This window comes from Rutilus rutilus (assembly GCF_951802725.1).
Source record: "Rutilus rutilus genome assembly, chromosome: 16".
Classification (NCBI taxonomy): domain Eukaryota; kingdom Metazoa; phylum Chordata; class Actinopteri; order Cypriniformes; family Leuciscidae; genus Rutilus; species Rutilus rutilus.
This window is the reverse complement of record NC_140224.1, coordinates 11,053,705-11,072,984: the sequence shown is the minus strand read 5'-3', so window position 1 is coordinate 11,072,984 and position 19,280 is coordinate 11,053,705. Positions and strand designations below refer to the sequence as shown.

Below are 19,280 nucleotides of genomic sequence, written 5' to 3'. Positions count from 1 at the left end.
GCAACAAAAAACTTAAACTTGCATCCAACCCTGATTACGTCTTTTATTAAAATCTCTTAGTAAAATGTTCAAACGTACTTGCACAAATCAACAGACTTGAAGGAAAATAACACTGCCATAAATGAAGCTAGCGCAAGTTCTGCCAGGAAGACTCAATCGTTCGCGTCATTAATTACCTCCTCATCTATCCAATCATATCATTTACTGTAGCTTAAAAGGGCAGCGCTTACACATGTCTGAGTTCGCAGATGCTGTCACTCCAGTACCTCCATCCTCCCCGCCTCCACCAAGATGGGATCTTTCCTCCAACTCCTCTACTCAACCAAGCTGGGTCCTCCCTCTATCAACCTCAACACCATCAGTCAGGCTATCCCTTCCATCCTGAAGACTTCAGGGCCCGTATTCATAAAGAATCTTAATGCAAAGAGTAGCTCCTAGTGACAAAATTCTAAGAAAATTCTTAGAAATGTGGGCGTTTACTCTTAAAATTAAAGAAAAAATCCTAGTAAAGAAAAAAGTAATTCAGAAAGCATCTTAACCCTTAAAAGAGGTCTTAAGGTCAAAATTGTTAGGAGCACGGACGAGGACTTTTAAGAGGCTTAAGAGTTTCTTTAGCAGAGGAGAAAATGGCAGAAAGCCGAAGAGGGAGAAGAAATGTGTTGCAGACAATGGATGACAGTGAGTTAAGAAGACGCTTTAGATTAGATCGTGCAGGGATCATGTTTGTGACAGATCTTTTTAGAGACACGCTAACATCTCCGACACAGTGCAGAAATGTCATAGCGCCAGAAATGAAAGTAATCACTACATTACGATATTTGGCAACTGGGAAAATTCCATGTTTGATACATTAAAACCAACATTCAAACCACCACTTAAATAGACATGCCAACAATCAGTGTAATTGGAAAGAGTGGAACAATTTTTATCATTCTAAGCCAAGCAAATACCTTATAGGAAATTAACAGCATGGTAAAAAAAAAAAAAAAGGATTTATAAACATGTGTGTGTGTGTGTGAGAGAGAGAGAGAGAGAACGGTCAAATAGGAAAAAACTATGCATGTAATTTCAAAGTGAAGGCTTAGAATAGACCCTATACTTAAAATCACTTTTTTTTTTTTTTCTTGGACAACCAACCAATCACAGTCTTCAAAATATTGTGTCATACATAGCAACGGGGTCAACCCCGCCTCCTTACTAAGATGAAAGTTTTTGTCTTTTCCTTACTCAGAGTGGCTCTCAGATTGGTCCCGAATCGCTTTTAAGCTAAGACTCCTACGTAAAAGTTTTTAAGCTAAATTAAGAGTTTTCTTAAAGGATTCTTAGAATCTTTATGAATACGGGCCCAGATGTCTTTTCCTCCATCCACCCCACCACCACCAGATGGCCCCTTTCCTTACTCCGCCGGGGGGTGAGCGGCGCCCCCGCCTTCGTCTTCAGGTGGGACTCGCAGATTCAGGCCCCGTCCACACTACTGCGTTTTCGTTTAGAAACGGAGAATTAAAACGAATACGATCTCCGTCCACACCAGCATTTTAGCTGCGTATTAGAATTGATCTCCGTCCACATTAAAACGACTGAAAACGCGGATCACGTGACCATTCACCAACACTGGGCATATGCGAGCCGGTGTAAACACAACTTCATTGATAAAATTATCCCACTATGCGCTGGTTCTTCCCGGGTTAACCCAAAACCGACGCTCAAGGTACACGGTCGATACCGGGAATTGTCAAACGTAAACTATTTTATCAGGAATTGTCAGTTGCACACGGGAATTGTCACATTGTCACTATTTTACCGGGAATTGTCACAGATCGCTCGAATAATAGCTTGCCTCCGGCGCATGTAGGCAGTTAGCATTGTAAAATTTACTTGCACAACAGCTGCTAGAAAAGACATAGCCTACGCCATGACTGATGACACCCAATCATAGATCCGAGCGTGAGCCTCTACAACGTCATCGTTTCTAAAGTCCTCTGTTTTGACCCGTCCACACTAAAACGCCCTCCGGAGATTCAAAACGAAAAACGGGTCGGCAGCGTTTCTAAACTTCTCCGTTTTGGGTCTCCGTTTTTGCTGTTTTAGTGTGGACGGGAGGTGCAAACGTAGCAAAAGGTCTCCGTTTTTAAACGAAAACGCAGTAGTGTGGACGGGGCCTCAGTACCCTCTGAATGCGAGTTATGAACGGGGCCTACGCCAAAGAACCTGATTGCTTGCTGAGCTCCTAAATAAATGTTATTGTTACAGTATTCTCCCGAGTCTTTCTGGTAGAACTTGTTTTAAACATTTCATCTTATGTTCGGCTATGTATCCAGGTAAATGTCAATCTTGTTGCAAAGTTTAAAATTGGATATGTGTAAAAAAGCCAGCATTATATATATATCTATAAATATTATTATTATTATTATTATTTTAGAATAAGCACCTTTAGTTCTCATGACCTTGTCAACCAACTCAAGTTATGGCCTGTAAGACACACTATCTGCTGACAGTGCATCAGGAACTCTCCTCTGTCCATGACCCACCGGATTCAAATCAAAATTCCGTTTCTCATCCAAGTATGACATCTGCTGAGTGTTACAAGCTGCTAGGTGCAGTCATTATTCCAGTTGATGTATAAAATAACACCTGTCCTTCCTGTACGAACAACCACTTCCTGATCAGTGAATGACAGCCACACTAGTTGAGATGACAGGTCCATACTGGAAGACATTTGTCACACTTTACTGAGACTGACCATCAGTTAAGGCATGTTGGAGGTATTAGCAAAAGCTGCGCGGGTGACTCCAGTGATTGCTGGTTTTTGGAGTGACAGGGAAAAGAACACAAAGGTGGGTGGCTCATGTTGACACTGCTGATTTGCAGAAAAAAACCTGACAGGTTTGTCACCGCTGTGAACTAGTGGTTTTCTTTGTCAAGGTGAATAAAATCATAGAACATTTTAACCCTCGTTTTCATGAATAATTGAGGAGTAAGACTCCAGAGTATATGTGCGGTGCAAAGCTCAGCCATCTGTTTCCTACTATGAAACTATTGTTCATGTGCATTCAAGGGATTTCGAGAAGCAGAAATTTAGACGTCACAGCAGAGAAGGAAAACACTTGGAAACAACAATCAGGTGTTTATATAGGGCTGTAACCACCATATTGTAACCATCAGTAATATCCTGTGATGCAAACAACTCAACGTTTTGTCACATTTCACCATTTTGAATGGAAAATATAGGATAATTATATACGATTCATGCAACTCATAACTGAATGTGCACAATGAAGAAACATTTTGTTGTTTTCATGCATATTATGCAAACATTAACTCTTTTTTGAATGCAAATTTTAAAATAAAAATATTATTTGCAAAGTTCAAATTTATTACAGAATCTTGTTCATATGCATTTGTAGGATGCATTGTTTCCCTTTCAGGCGCAAAATTTATGGGAGGAGAGTAATGAATGACGCAAGGTGATTTACTAAGATTTGCGGTCGTCAATGTACTGGTGTTTGCAACTTTGAGCCATTATTTACCGCCTTATAACCGGTCTTAAACCAGACCCTACCTGGTAGATTGCGTTGGTCATTATGGAAATGATCTGACTGCGTCTGTGTTCTTTACTTTGCGTGTCGTCTGTAGATCACATGTAGAACTTTCCACTCCCATCCTCCCATCTTCGTTTCGGAATTGCACTCTCACGCTAATTTACCATGTTTATTAAATCTTCCCCTAAAACTAAAATCTTTGAATGAAAACCCACAAAAAAACGCCTAATTAAAATAAAATAAAACATTAAAAACACTGTGAGAGACTCTGGGGTCCCATTGTCTGTAAAGGTTGAAAATCCCTGATCTTAACTTCACTTGTTCTAGATTTAATGGGTTTGAGAATGCCATCTCCTACATGGCGATGATGCAGTTTCTATGGTTACTGACCTCCAGCGACTGCAGGTAGCCCTCCTGAGGGTCGCAAAGCAGTGAGGAGATGCGGTGGTTGTTCCTCATACAGCTCACACTGCTGTCTCTCCAGAGAGGGAAAATCTGCCTGACGACGGTCATCCTTCCCAAGGAACTGTGGGCCAACTCCATAATCTCAGCATCACTGATCTCCTACACTCACAAAGAGACAAAATACAAAGAATAATCATGAGTATTTATGAATCAATAGTAAATTGATTACTTATTACATTCGTAATAAGGTTAGTTTGCCTACCTATATGATATTTACAAGGGATGCTACTGCCTTCTAAGATGCCTTGTAAGATATCCAAGGCAACAGATTAAAACCTTTTTCATTGTAATTAAATAATTTTTTTTGAATCTGCTATTATATTATGTTAATTTGACGTTAGCTTAGCAGCATGCTAACATCAAACTCAATTGAGATCAGTTGTGAGTCAAGTCTTATTTGTGTTTCATGTGAGGAGTGTCAATATAGAGTGTTTCATATCAGTCATGTATAAGCTTTCATACACTCAGAGTCAGGATGCTTCTTTAGCTGTGGTTACACTTTATTTTAAGGTGTCCTTGTTACAGTGTAACAAGTACAGTATACACTAAAGTACTAAGTAATATCAATTGACAACATGTACAATAGGGTTAGGACTAGGATTTGGTTTAGGGTAAGTTGCATGTAATTATGCATAATTTGCTGTTATTCCTACAATAAGTACATGTAACATATGTAACAAGGACACTGTAAAGTGTCATCAGAGCTTATCCAGGCAGATCAATTTTTTTTTTTTTTTTTTTTTATTATGTTGAGTTAAGATTGTCTTAAAAAAAACAAAAAAAAACCTTGGGACAGAGAGATTGTGAAAAGGAAGAAACAAAATAAAATGGCATAATCATTATTTTAAAGCACAGGACATTGAGGAAAGGGGACTCAGAGAAGAATATGAAACAATCAATATACAAGCAATTTGAAAGCTGTATCTGAAATGCAGGGAAAGGGTATTATTGCATCAAATCGGGGTATTTAAATAAAATATAAATAATGGCAAGCCAATTAAGGCAATGGAAATGGTTTTCAATATGTTTTTCGATAGGAGAACAAAGATTGAACCCCTCTGACATATTTTGAGTCTGGAAATTTTAAGAAAATGTATTGTTCGACAAGAATTTGCAACTTTCCCTGATAGTAACAGTACAATATGTTCAACCTTGTGAACATAATTGGTGAACATATATAATGTCAAATAATTATTCATATTGTTCCACTTCAAACCACAGCCAAATCCTCTGTGCTGTTTAGAAGAACCTTGCTGAAAAGATCATCTCATACATAAATTCAGTAGTGGCTCATCAGTGGAGACAAGAAAGGTACAGCCTATCCAAAATGTTGAGGTGAAAATGAGAGAATGATGTGTTTTTTTTTTATAGTTATTAATTTAATTTTATGTCTCAGAATGTGTATTTCTTGTTTGTCATTTGACCACTGTAGTATCATAAAATATAACGTGAAAACGTCAGAACCACCACTGTTCTTTCCCAAACATGCAGAATCTGCCGATTTAATTAAACTGCTAAAGAGAGTCTGATGGAGAGAATGGGAAGAGGAAAATCCATAGCCAGAGACTTTTGTCTTTGTTGGAAAACAACAACAACAAAAAAACGAGCCAACCACTATCAAGTATGTGACTTTCAGCAGTCAGTGTTGTGAAAAATAAATAAAAAATGCATCGCAGAGGAGGCTAGCCGAGATATACTGATATTATTTTAAACTGCAACCACTGATAATGTACCAACTACCTTAATTATGTAGAGAAGAGATAAAGAATATTTGATCTGCAACATTTTTTACCAAGCTATAAATAAAAAAATAGGCTACAGCAATCAGCTTCACTAAACAGCCGAACATGTTCTTTCAACACGGACATTTAAAAGGACAGAGGGATGTATTTTTGCTTCTACCTAGTGATATGCTATGTAATTTTCTTAAAATTGTCTGTCTAAAAGTGACCAAAAAAAGCCTTTTAAAGAGTAAAAAAAATATATATATATATATATTATATTTAATATATAAAATATATATATTAGCTAGAGACCACTGCAGGAATTTCCACTGGTCGAACCTAAGTTATGCTGGTGGACCAACATAGCCATGCTGTTAACCAGCAAAACTTAAAAACATCTCAAGTGAGTTGCGCTAAAAGCATGTTCAGTTTTATACAAGAGAGATGAACATGAACCTGGCAGTTTTGAAATGCACTAAACTGGCCTGTCCAACCCAACCAGGACATCATTCCCTCCCCAAGATCAGTGATTTAGAGAGTTGAAGATTTGGATTTTAAATTCCAAGAACTTTGGAATGAGCTGACTGACTTGCATATGGATAATCTGAGGTTAAGAGCAAAAACATGCAGATTGTCATCAGAGACAAAAAGCTTGCAGTCTATCACTGAGAGCCAGGAAGCCAGAGGGGTGCGTTGTTGGCGCGTTGCTATTTTGAGGCAACTGAAATAGACTGCGCCAACTGAAGACTGACTTTAGACCAGGTTTCAGTTGGTCAATGGCAGTATTTATTTTTTTGTTATTTAAAGAGCACGTTACTAATATGCGCCTATAGGCGGGTCCACAGCGCGCGTACACTTTTCTTATTACACACACAGGGACACACAAACGTTTATAATTAAATATGAAAAATTAAAGGATTACAATCTAGTAGATTATTAATATGTACCTGAGGTAGGGAAAAAAATCTGAGAACAGTGTGTGATGTTGTTGAGTTCTCTTCTGAATCTTTAGAGGAGACAAATATGAGCGATCCAGAGTCTCTCTATAAAGAGAAAAACTCTCCATTGTGAGAGTGTTAAAGTGCTTTTTGTTGTTGTTGTTTTGTCTCAGGAGTTAAGTGTGAGAAGCAGAAACCTCAAGTAAAAGTCTCCATTTTATATATTATAACCTAATTTTTGTCTAGGAGAAACATTTGAGATTTTAAAGAGATCTCATTTTTAATTTTTCTTTCCTCTGGGCTAGCAGGCTAGCATGCTACAATCTAGCAACAGGCTATTTGCTTAGGGAAGTAGCACAAGAAGTTGAGGTTTTTAGTCCACAGACCCCAGGAAACAACATTACATTTTACCATAAAGCTGTCAATTTTAGCGTACCTTGACATACCTCCCTGCAACCACTATGGCAGACAAAAATCTTCCTTCTAAGTTAGATGACATCACAAGCTATCCATAGTTTCAGTGAAAGGCAGAGCCCAGCAATCTATACACTGCAAAAAATGCTGTTCTTACTTAGTATTTTTGTGCTGTTTCCAGTCCAAAAATCTAAAAATTCTTAAATCAAGAAGTATTTACTAGAGAAGTAAAACTACATAAGAAATTATTTTTTGTTTTCAGATAAACAGTAAGTAACTTAAGTAATTTCTTATGTAGTTTTACTTCTCTAGTAAATGCTTCTTGATTTAAGAATTTTTAGATTTTTGGACTGGAAACAACACAAAAATACTAAGTAAGAACAGCATTTTTTGCAGTGTAGCAGTTATAATGAATTGTGTAAAGCCCTTGTAACAGAGTATATCAAAACCGACTTGCATCTCATTTATCAGTTTTCCAAATTAAGCAAGGCTGCCTTGAGTTTTCTGGAGAGTACTATGAGGAGGATAAGAGTCTGTTAGACACTGACCGCATGTCTGCAGGAAATTTGAGGCAGCTCGCCATGTGAGCCTGGGACAGTGGGAAGGTGGGCACAGACAGGAAAGACAGCCAGCCAACAGCTCCTTGAATTCAGAATGAGTCATGTGCAATACTTATATCTTTTGAAAAAAAAATGAAAAAAATAATAATTATATTATAAATTATTCTGAGTTTATTTTTCATATTCCTGTTATGTATTTTATATATTTTTAGAAGTGGCTAGGTTTTGGGTGTAGGTGCTCAATATATATTACATAATATATAAACAGCCAATTAAATGTAGGGTTTAACCAATATAATAAATCTTTCTTAAAAAAAAAAAAAAAATAGTTTGAGAAAATAAATGTATAATGCTATAATATTGATGCCAAATGGTTCACTGAAAACAAAGGGCTTACCAGCCGTGTCGGAATTAAATATGTGACATGCGCATGGTGACATGCAGTGGTATTGGTTGTTTTGTGAGGGAGAACCAACTATAACAACAAATGAACAAATGCATGTACATGTAGAAATGTCATTGACATTAGACATTGAAGAAATTTGCAGCTGTAGCAGCAAGAAATACTAATAAAAACATAATTTCACTGAGTTCTTGTAATAAGTTACAGCGGCATACTGCAGATGAAATCTGTTATCTGTGCGGTGCATTTAATTTCCCATGAGACAATATACTATTTGTTTATCCTGTTTATCTTTTTGCATGTTGCACTGGCAAAGTTAAGATGGCAGATACTTTGTAAATAAATTAGGCAAACCAGCTCTCTTACTGAAATATTTATCATCAAGATGCTGCTCAGCCATTATTCATGGTCCAGCCTGAAAACTTTGACAGGTAGATGAAATGGTGAAACAGACATGTAGAGGATGGACAATGTATCTGTTTTCAAAAGCACTATAGCTATATTTGCTGCAAGAGTAGAAAAACAGCTAGGACAAAAAGAGACCGTAAATCTAACATCCTTTTCCCATTTCAATGTATGTCCTCTTATGTTCCCCATGTGACTCTTGGTTCAAAGGATATATGTTTACACTAAAAGCCTACTAGTGTTCTCCCTGCACTGATGGGTTTGCGATGCTCCTTGTAATTTCACAGTCTGCTGTTTCAAACATCTGGGGATAAAGCAGTACCTTCTGCAGTGGGTTGTGACTGGTACGGTAGAAATTTGACTAGAAAAATTAATGACTACAAGCTTATAGACCACAAAAAACCAGTATGGAACATGTATCAAAGTCCAGCCTGCACCATGTGATACCAACATGATTTCTATTTAGGCATTTGAACATTTGGATTTATGCTGAGCGGGCAATATCAGTGCATATATATGCATGCAAAATCATTACATGGAAATGTCCTTAGATCTGTACAGTACAGAGACGCACAAATATTTACAAATTCTCTGATTACTGGTCAGAACTGGAATTAATAGGCACGAAAATCTCATTTATCATAAAAATAAATAAATAAATGGACAATGACCATTCTAACAGCAACACATTTTTTTTAATAAATCCAGATGAGAACTATTTTACAAGGTGGCGATTTCATATGAATCTGTATGATGTGATTTGTACAGAAATGAACAATATTTTAGAAAAAAGTAAGAATGAGGGTCAACCCATAAACCTTAACCGTCAGTGTGTAAGCAAATCATAAGGTACGAATTGGCTCGTACAAACTCATATGAACTAGCCATCAATTCGCCAAAATGTTAAATAGTTACAAATTGCCATGAGAATGTGTCAGATAAAGTAAAGTAATTTGCACTTAATGCGTGGTGGAATTTAATGATCATCAAACTCAGCATGTACAAAATAAAAGTGAAACACTGTTAATGTTATGACTATCCTAAATGTTCGGTTCATGAACAAACTGTTCTTTTTAACCAGTTCTGGTCAGAAAACCTGTTGGATCATGCTGATATAAAAAGTACCGGTAACACTTTATTTCAATAGTCCACTTTAGACATTTTACTAACTAAGTAACTTTGCAACTACATGTCGACTAACTCTCATTAGATTATTAGTAGACTGTATGCTGAAAATCTGGTAACAATTTATTTTGATGGTCCCCCAACAGATATTTTACTGACTATAAGTAACTTGGCAACTACAAGTCAACTTATTCTACTAACCCAAACCCTAACACCTAACCATAACCTAACAGTTTACTACAGTCTACTTATACTTTAATGAGAGTTAGTTGACATGTAGTTACAAAGTTACTTATAGTATGTAGTAAATATGTTTTACGGAGACCTGGTTGAAAGAAGCAATCCAAGATATCGGCATAAGAGGATATACAATGATAAGAGTGGACAGAGATGAAATAGCGTCTCATAAAGCTTTCGTTTGGATGTCTGTGTATCTACGTGGATAACAGACAACCCGGCAACCCAGTTCCGAATACATAAACAAGTGTGCACTCCATATTTTGAACATTTGTTTGTGATTTTTAGACCTTTTTATCCCCCTAGGGAATTTGGATAAATAACAATTATTTTAGTATTTTCCTGGACCGGACGATGAAAAAGCTTGAAACAAAATAGCAGAATGTTTTTGCGATGTGCTGGCTAGAACAACCAGTATTTATTCTGGGGGATGTGAACTCTTGTGATGATCGTATTTAGCTGCTTCACAACAATATGTGGACTGTCCGACTAGACTTTTGCACGTTTTTGGATAAATGTTTTGGAAAATTGCTGAAAGCTTTTTGCTGCCCTCCCTTGGGGAAGTACAATACCACAGTATTGTAAATTTTCTACCCAGATATCAGGCTAATATTAAACAGGAGAAACCTGTTCTACGGGTACACCTGTGGACTGAACAAGGCAAAGAATTGAGAAATTGCTTTGACCAAACGGCCTGGGATTTCTTTCATTTTTTTTTTTTTTTTTTTTTTTTATGTATGAGACAATGTTCATGATGTTACAGACTCCAAATCAATCCAAATCAATTTGTTTGTCATTTTAAGTATTTGGGGACATACATACAGTAGATGATCAACTTAGTTTTGAAAATATTGACAGCATTTGCAAGAAAGCTCAACAAAGGTAGTATCTGATTAGGAGGTTAAATCACTTTGGTGTGAGTAAGACTATAACTGTAATCTATAAACATTTTGTTTAAAGTATTTTAACTTATTTTTAACATGACCTCATGGTATTGAAGGATCCAAATTTAAGAATATGTTTAAGATCTGCTGATCTTACTTCCTTACATAACATCACATGAAAAACTAAGGTGAATTACACTGTATTGGGCATTCAAGGTGAACATGATGGCATCAATTTACTGATCAGAAGTCAGCTTTAAGTCAGCTGTCTAAACGTTGTAATAGTTTGTCTTTGATCTTCCAACTAAGAGTTGGACTGTGTGTGAATGTTACCTAGTCTAAGGTCTCGTGACCATTTGTTGTGTATACCATTTTGGGGGGGGGGGGGGGGGGGGTACCATTATCTCAGTTGGGGGCAATTGCCTCTATTGTCTTTAGATGATTAGATTTAGTGGTTACCTCTAAGGCTGTGTGTATGTTTAGCACCTTTAAGGACAGCCCACTGAAAGGCCTATAAATAAACCATGTGAAGTATGTTAGCCAGACTGATTTGGGAAGAACTGCAGCCTCAATAAAGCGAAGTCCTCAATAAAGAATAACTTTGTTTGAACGTGATCCCCAACGTCTCCTGGTTTCTGCTTCGACGAAGAAAAAGTTTTCAACAATTTGCTGCCGCGACCCGGATGGAGAAGAAGGAAACTCAAAGAACTGAATCTAGCTTCCTCCAGATTGAAAACTTCAAGCTCAAAGATCTCAACAAAGCTGACTGAGTTCCAGACGAATGTTTTCTGTACACCCAAGGACTCGGTGAGTTTTCACTCCATTCAAAGAACCAATGCAGACCAGTACAAATGTTTTCCTCTGCGCCGGTCAGAGAAGTAGTTAACAAACAGCTGTAGAGTTTGGTTAACTAAAGATAAGCCTCTAAAAAGTTTTCTTTTAGAGATGAAATTGATCCTCTGTTGTTGGCAGGGAAGATTAACAGTTACATGTTAATATTGTTTGTACCTTTGTAAGCTAGAGAAGATTTAGCCTCATGTGCTAATAAGATTGTACCCTCTGTTTGCAAGACAGTAGAGAGAAGTTTTTTTTTTTGTGTTTGTTTGTGGTAACAGAAATTCACAAAATGTTTAGGAAAAGTACTAGACAGATTACACCTTTTTGGACAGATAGTGAATTCAAGTCTTTGTTATCAGAGCACATGGACTCCATCGTGACTGAGCCAGTCAGATTGAATTTAACAAAGAAATTTGGCATTGATCCAGAGAAAGTGTGGTCAATTGAAGATTGCAAGAAAGTGTTGAGTGCATGTATCAGGAAGAAAAATCTGAAAGGCATCATCTGTTGTCACCGAGAATTTAGCTTATCCATTGCACAAGAACAAGCTTGTTGTATTGCTGCGTTAAACGATCAGAACAAACAATTGCAGACTCACATGTCCTGTCTCAAGACAAAGGTGGGCCATAACAAAGCCTCAACCAAATGTGATTTAGAAGACCAACAGTCAGAGGAAAGCTATCCTGATTTACAGTTTTTTGATAGTATAGAGGACAATGTCAATGCAGATGTAAATGCAGTTGAAGTGTGCGTAGCTAGACAAAAGCCTCAGGGAAAAGGTGTTGATACAGTTCCATTTGCAACCCCCATATTGCAGCCACAAGCAGTCAAAACATCTTTAGGTCCGAAAGATATTGAGAGAATTGCTGAAAGTTTGCCATCAGTGCAAAGAAATTTTTCTGAGTTTAGGAGAGCATTGTTCAGTAAAATGCATCTTTACGACATGTCGTTGCCGGAAGTCACACAGCTGATGTCACAAATTCTAACTGAATCTGAATTCAACAATTTTGAGTCTGCTGTTACTTCCGAACTGCAACCTGTCAGTAAAGGCGATTTGAGAGAAGGTGTTTTGAAAATCCTAAAGAATATCTTAGGACCGAAAATCGATTGGTCAAGAGTTACTAGCTGTGTACAAGAGAAAGAAGAAACTGTGAGTGAATATACTGAGAGGTTCTGTCAGGTAGCTGCAGTGTACAGTGGAATAGTGGATGATTCCGAAAGTGTGTTAGCTGACAAAGGAGCTCTAATCCGAATTTGGGCAGATGGTCTTGTAGCTGAGTACAGAACAGCCTTGCCATTCCTAGATATTACGTGGGCTAAAAGAACTCTCAGAAGTAACCTAGAAAGTTTAGCTATTTGGGAAAGAGATTCTGATGTCAAAGAGAGAGTAAGAATTGCAGCAGTTTCTGTTAAGGTCAACTCAGAGAAGCCAAAGAAACGCAAAAGTCCTAGAGAAGCCAGTTGTTCTTACTGTGGCAAGCATGGACATTTTGGAAAAGAATGTAGAAAAAACAAAAATAACTTAAGACAAGTTAACAATGTTATGCAGATTTTACTACATTTGTTTGCTACTTTGAAGCAACCCCTCCCCTCGTCATTGGACTCGTGGGTAAGCTTTTTGAGGTGTTAACCATTTGGGCTGTGATTGCTTAATCTCCCCAGTAACTTACAACAAAGATGAAAGACTTATTGACTGTCACAGCCTTTGTTTGGGGGACATTCAGTATACTCACAGCCTTAAAATGTTATACCACAGAATATTGCAGTTAGACAACCATCCTCTGTTAATGATGTTTATTAGGACTGATGTTTCACTGGAGAATGGAAATGTGCCAATTTTTCTCACACACTGTACAGTGTGCACACAACAGGGACAGAATAGGACACACAGACCAGGGCGGAGCCAATGGAAGAACCGATGTGCAACAGGCCTCGGGGGTCAGCCATGTGGTGAAGATTTCCTCATCCCCCCTCTTATCCCCACCTCACTGGTCCATAGGTGTCAAATAAATTAAGAAATAGGGAAAGAATGAAACGACAACAGTAGACTCTGAAAACGATAGAACCATAGTGTTTAAACTGCTACAACCGTAGTGTTTTGAAGAAATACTGCTCTGTTTTGTTTTCTTTCTTCCTCTGTGCAGATCAACACTTGATGGCTGTTCCAAAAATCCATATGCAACGACGTCTCACCTGCATATGAAGCCACAACCTCAAGAAGACAACTACACCCACTGCTGAACGAGCCAATCACAAAAGAAAAAGAAGAAAAAAAATACACAACGCAGAGATACAAAACCTTCAGTCATCCATCGATATGATCAAGACTACAAGCCTGCACCAATCTGAGTGCTGCACCTGGTTAATATGACTGAAGATAACTTTTCATGGTTCGGAAACCTGTTAGTATCAAGTGTGTCAACCAACAAATGACTCACGTCCAGCACACCCGTAAGATTTCACGGACCCTAAGTGCATGTTTGTTTCTGTGTCAACATGCAATTACAGATGAACAACACAGAGCAAGTTATATGTGCCTGTAACTTACACAAGTTACGAGAATGAACATATGCGATGTGCCTGTAACTTACACCAGTTACAAGAATTAACTTTCAGTTCCTCTGAAAAGTAAACCTCTAAAGTATTTGATATGCTATCTAGTCAAAAATTTTGCTTGGTTATCACTGTTAGGTGGTTGGGGATATGGCGAGACTGTAAAAACGATGGCAGAGTAATCTCTAAAATATATCCAATACAACTGACAGGAGCTGTTAAATGTGGCGAGTCTGTAAAAACGATGGCAGAATAAACTCTAAAACATTGTAACACGCTGGGGTAATACAAGTATAAAAAGGCGCCGTTATAACTAGCTATGATCGCGCGCATCCTGATTTTGACCGTCAAGCTGTTCAAATATTTGAGGATACTATTCTGAGCGATGAATAATTATCTGTTTAAATTTGTATTTTGTGAGAGTTTTTAAGAACTCTCAAACGGGGGACTGAAGGATCCAAATTTAAGAATATGTTTAAGATCTGCTGATCTTACTTCCTTACATAACATCACATGAAAAACTAAGGTGAATTACACTGTATTGGGCATTCAAGGTGAACATGATGGCATCAATTTACTGATCAGAAGTCAGCTTTAAGTCAGCTGTCTAAACATTGTAATAGTTTGTCTTTGATCTTCCAACTAAGAGTTGGACTGTGTGTGAATGTTACCTAGTCTAAGGTCTCGTGACCATTTGTTGTGTATACCATTTGGGGGGGGGGGTACCATTATCTCAGTTGGGGGCAATTGCCTCTATTGTCTTTAGATGATTAGATTTAGTGGTTACCTCTAAGGCTGTGTGTATGTTTAGCACCTTTAAGGACAGCCCACTGAAAGGCCTATAAATAAACCATGTGAAGTATGTTAGCCAGAATGATTTGGGAAGAACTGCAGCCTCAATAAAGCGAAGTCCTCAATAAAGAATAACTTTGTTTGAACGTGATCCTCAACATCTCCTGGTTTCTGCTTCGACGAAGAAAAAGTTTTCAACAATTTGCTGCCGCGACCCGGATGGAGAAGAAGGAAACTCAAAGAACTGAATCTAGCTTCCTCCAGATTGAAAACTTCAAGCTCAAAGATCTCAACAAAGCTGACTGAGTTCCAGACGAATGTTTTCTGTACAACCAAGGACTCGGTGAGTTTTCACTCCATTCAAAGAACCAATGCAGACCAGTACAAATGTTTTCCTCTGCGCCGGTCAGAGAAGTAGTTAACAAACAGCTGTAGAGTTTGGTTAACTAAAGATAAGCCTCTAAAAAGTTTTCTTTTAGAGATGAAATTGATCCTCTGTTGTTGGCAGGGAAGATTAACAGTTACATGTTAATATTGTTTGTACCTTTGTAAGCTAGAGAAGATTTAGCCTCATGTGCTAATAAGATTGTACCCTCTGTTTGCAAGACAGTAGAGAGAAGTTTTTTTTTTAGTGTTTGTTTGTGGTAACAGAAATTCACAAAATGTTTAGGAAAAGTACTAGACAGATTACACCTTTTTGGACAGATAGTGAATTCAAGTCTTTGTTATCAGAGCACATGGACTCCATCGTGACTGAGCCAGTCAGATTGAATTTAACAAAGAAATTTGGCATTGATCCAGAGAAAGTGTGGTCAATTGAAGATTGCAAGAGAGTGTTGAGTGCATGTATCAGGAAGAAAAATCTGAAAGGCATCATCTGTTGTCACCGAGAATTTAGCTTATCCATTGCACAAGAACAAGCTTGTTGTATTGCTGCGTTAAACGATCAGAACAAACAATTGCAGACTCACATGTCCTGTCTCAAGACAAAGGTGGGCCATAACAAAGCCTCAACCAAATGTGATTTAGAAGACCAACAGTCAGAGGAAAGCTATCCTGATTTACAGTTTTTTGATAGTATAGAGGACAATGTCAATGCAGATGTAAATGCAGTTGAAGTGTGCGTAACTAGACAAAAGCCTCAGGGAAAAGGTGTTGATACAGTTCCATTTGCAACCCCCATATTGCAGCCACAAGCAGTCAAAACATCTTTAGGTCCGAAAGATATTGAGAGAATTGCTGAATTGCCATTTGGGGGGGTACCATTATCTCAGTTGGGGGCAATTGCCTCTATTGTCTTTAGATGATTAGATTTAGTGGTTACCTCTAAGGCTGTGTGTATGTTTAGCACCTTTAAGGACAGCCCACTGAAAGGCCTATAAATAAACCATGTGAAGTATGTTAGCCAGACTGATTTGGGAAGAACTGCAGCCTCAATAAAGCGAAGTCCTCAATAAAGAATAACTTTGTTTGAACGTGATCCCCAACGTCTCCTGGTCTCTGCTTCGACGAAGAAAAAGTTTTCAACAGTATGATCATTTGAGTGTCAAAAACAGGGTCAAGCTGTCCAAGACTGTAAATTAAGCCAAATGAAGAGACATCTGAATGATCTATATGCACATGTAAAGTCAAGCAAAAGGATTGAGTGATAGTAGGGAATGTGTCTCACCCTCTTCAAAGTGAGTTTCACCTGTTGCCATCAGGGTGATGTTATAGGCAACCACCTGGTGGCCGGGCCTCCCCCCATGGTGGCCGGGCCTCCAGCCGGGCTCAGCCCGAAGGAGCGACGTGGGGCCGCCCTCCCGTGGGCTCAACACTGGCAGGATGGACCGTAAGGGGCCAGTGCAAAGTGGATCGGGCGGCAGTCGAAGGCAGGGGCCTCGACAACCCGATCCCTGGACATGGAAACTAGCTCTAGGGACGTAGAACGTCACCTCGCTTGCAGGGAAGGAGCCTAAGATTGTGCGTAAGGTTGAGAGGCAGTGTTTCCCCTACCATTATATAAGGGGGGCGCCCCGCCCTCCTAACGGCTCCCCCCGCCCCCCTTGGAGGTCAAGTAAATTTGATTTGATTTTCTTTATAGCGACAGATTACAATTTGTTATTTTATAAAAAAAAAAAACTAAATGGCCCTTAAGTAATATGTTATTTATCTTATTTCCACGATGGCATGTCTTTTCTGTCTGTGTTTACAATTATCCCAATGAGTGCGCACACTCACACACAAACAAACACTTGCGTCACATACAGTTGAGCACTAGCGGACAGAGAGCGCGCGGCTGGAAATGTGTCGCTGAACTGAAGATGGCAACACTCGCTCTACTGCGAGTAGCAGCCGGAGTAGCTCTCCTGCTCCAAGTCTAACGCCCGTTTCACATATATTTCGTTTGCGGTGAGTATTTTTTTTCCGTACCCCCCATGTTAACAGAGCTTTCACACTGCACGAGGATGCAGTCCGTCGATGATCGATCTGTTCCAGTTGCGGTGCGTATACAGCAGTGCAGAGATCGTTTCTGCACCGAGTCTATTTCTGCTGTGCTGCAAACGCTGAATTAAAGTGACAGCGCATGTTTCGTGGTCAAAATGAACACCGATTGACCTGAAAATGTAGTAATTTCACCATAAGTGCGATTAATTAAATAAAATGTAGTAATCTCACCATAAATTTATTTAATTAATTACTACTTTTTTCACTTTAAGACTGAGTTAAAGCAAGGAAAACTACAATTTACCTCAACAAGGCGACATAATGAACAACACTCGTCTTATTCGTGGAGGTGGAAAAACAAGTTCTTTGTGACATGCAAGATTTATTGTATTAAAATTTAAATACAAAAGATTTTAATATAAGTACATGGTTAAATATTTTACCACTTGCTTGAGCAACTTAATATATAATTATATAGAAGTAATGTATTGAATAATACATTGTTTAAATTGTGTTTACGTGAACGCGCGTTCACAGCAGTGGTGCGTCTGACAGGATTATTCTCTCCAATAAATGCATCATAGAAATAAAAACTTCTCATAAAAAAAGCCCATTTAAAATTTATATATATATTGGTTAGTATTTATAAATCTTTTTTTAGTTGTTAGTTAAAAAATAAAACTATTTAAGCTCTGGTCCATTAATATTAACAAATACTTCTATAAATTTAACAAAGGTTATTTGCAAAAGTCAATTTTAAAAAGATTTAAATATGTTTATTTATTTTTTTAAAGAGATATCTTATGTTAACATTTTTTAACTTTTACAAACCATTACCCTCCCAGACAACCAATTTATGTGACAGATAGATAGATAGATAGAGATAGATAGATAGATAGCGTCTGTGTCAATTTTCCCCAAACCAACACCTCCGGCCGTATGTCTTGGACACTCGGGTGAAGAGAGGGGAGGAGCTGTCAACTGATCACCACCTGGTGGTGAGTTGGATCCAGTGGCAGGGGAGGAAGCTGAACAGACTCGGCAGACCCAAACGTACTGTGAGGGTCTGCTGGGAATGTTTGGCCGAGTCTCCTGTCAGAGAGATCTTCAACTCCCACCTCCGGCGGAGCTTCGACCGGATCCTGAGGGAGTCTGGAGATATTGAGTCCGAGTGGACCATGTTCTCCACCTCCATTGTCAACGCGGCCGCTCAGGGCTGTGGCCGTAAGGTCTCTGGTGCCTGTCGAGGTGGCAATCCCCGAACCCGGTAGTGGACACCGGAAGAAAGGGATGCTGTCAAGCTGAAGAAGGAGTCCTATCTGGCCTGGCTGGCTTGTGGGACTCCTGAGGCAGCTGACAGTACTGGCAGGCCAAGCGGACTGCAGCCCGGGTGGTTGTGGAGGCAAAAAAAATTGGGCCTGGGAAGAGTTCTGGGAGGCCATGGAGAAGGACTACCGGTTGGCCTCGAAGAGATTCTGGAGGTGGGCAACTGTTGACCTCAACTAGGGATGTCGTCGGACGGTGGAAGGAATACTTCGAGGATCTCCTCAATCCCACCGACACGTCATCCATTGAGGAAGCAGAGGCTGAGGGCTCGGAAGTGGACTCATCCATCACCCAAGCTGAAGTCACCGTGGTAGTCAAAAAGCTCCTCGGTGGCAAGGCACCTCAAGTCTCTGGATGTTGTGGGGCTGTCTTGGCTGACACGCCTCTGTAGCATCGCGTGGCGGTCAGGGACAGTACCTTTGGGCTGGCAGACCGGGGTGGTGGTCCCTCTTTTTAAGAAGGGGGACCGGAGGGTGTGTTCCAACTACAGGGGGATCACACTTCTCAGCCTCCCCGGGAAAGTCTATGCCAGGGTACTGGAGAGGAGAATACGGCCGATAGTAGAACCCCAGATTCAGGAGGAACAGTGCGGTTTTCATCCCAGTCGTGGAACACTGGACCAGCTCTATATCCTCCCCAGGGTGCTGGAGG

At 39.1% G+C, this 19,280-nt stretch overlaps 1 protein-coding gene across 1 annotated transcript in view; it reads right to left on the bottom strand.

Annotated features, from left to right (window-relative positions):
- The window catches only part of grid1b (glutamate receptor, ionotropic, delta 1b), a 452,122-nt gene that overhangs the window by 52,630 nt on the left and 380,212 nt on the right, over nucleotides 1–19,280 (bottom strand). Inside the window, exon 6 of the mRNA XM_084434270.1 lies at nucleotides 3,930–4,103. Coding sequence (XP_084290396.1) covers nucleotides 3,930–4,103 — 174 coding nt within the window. The remainder of the gene's footprint in view (nucleotides 1–3,929; nucleotides 4,104–19,280) is intronic.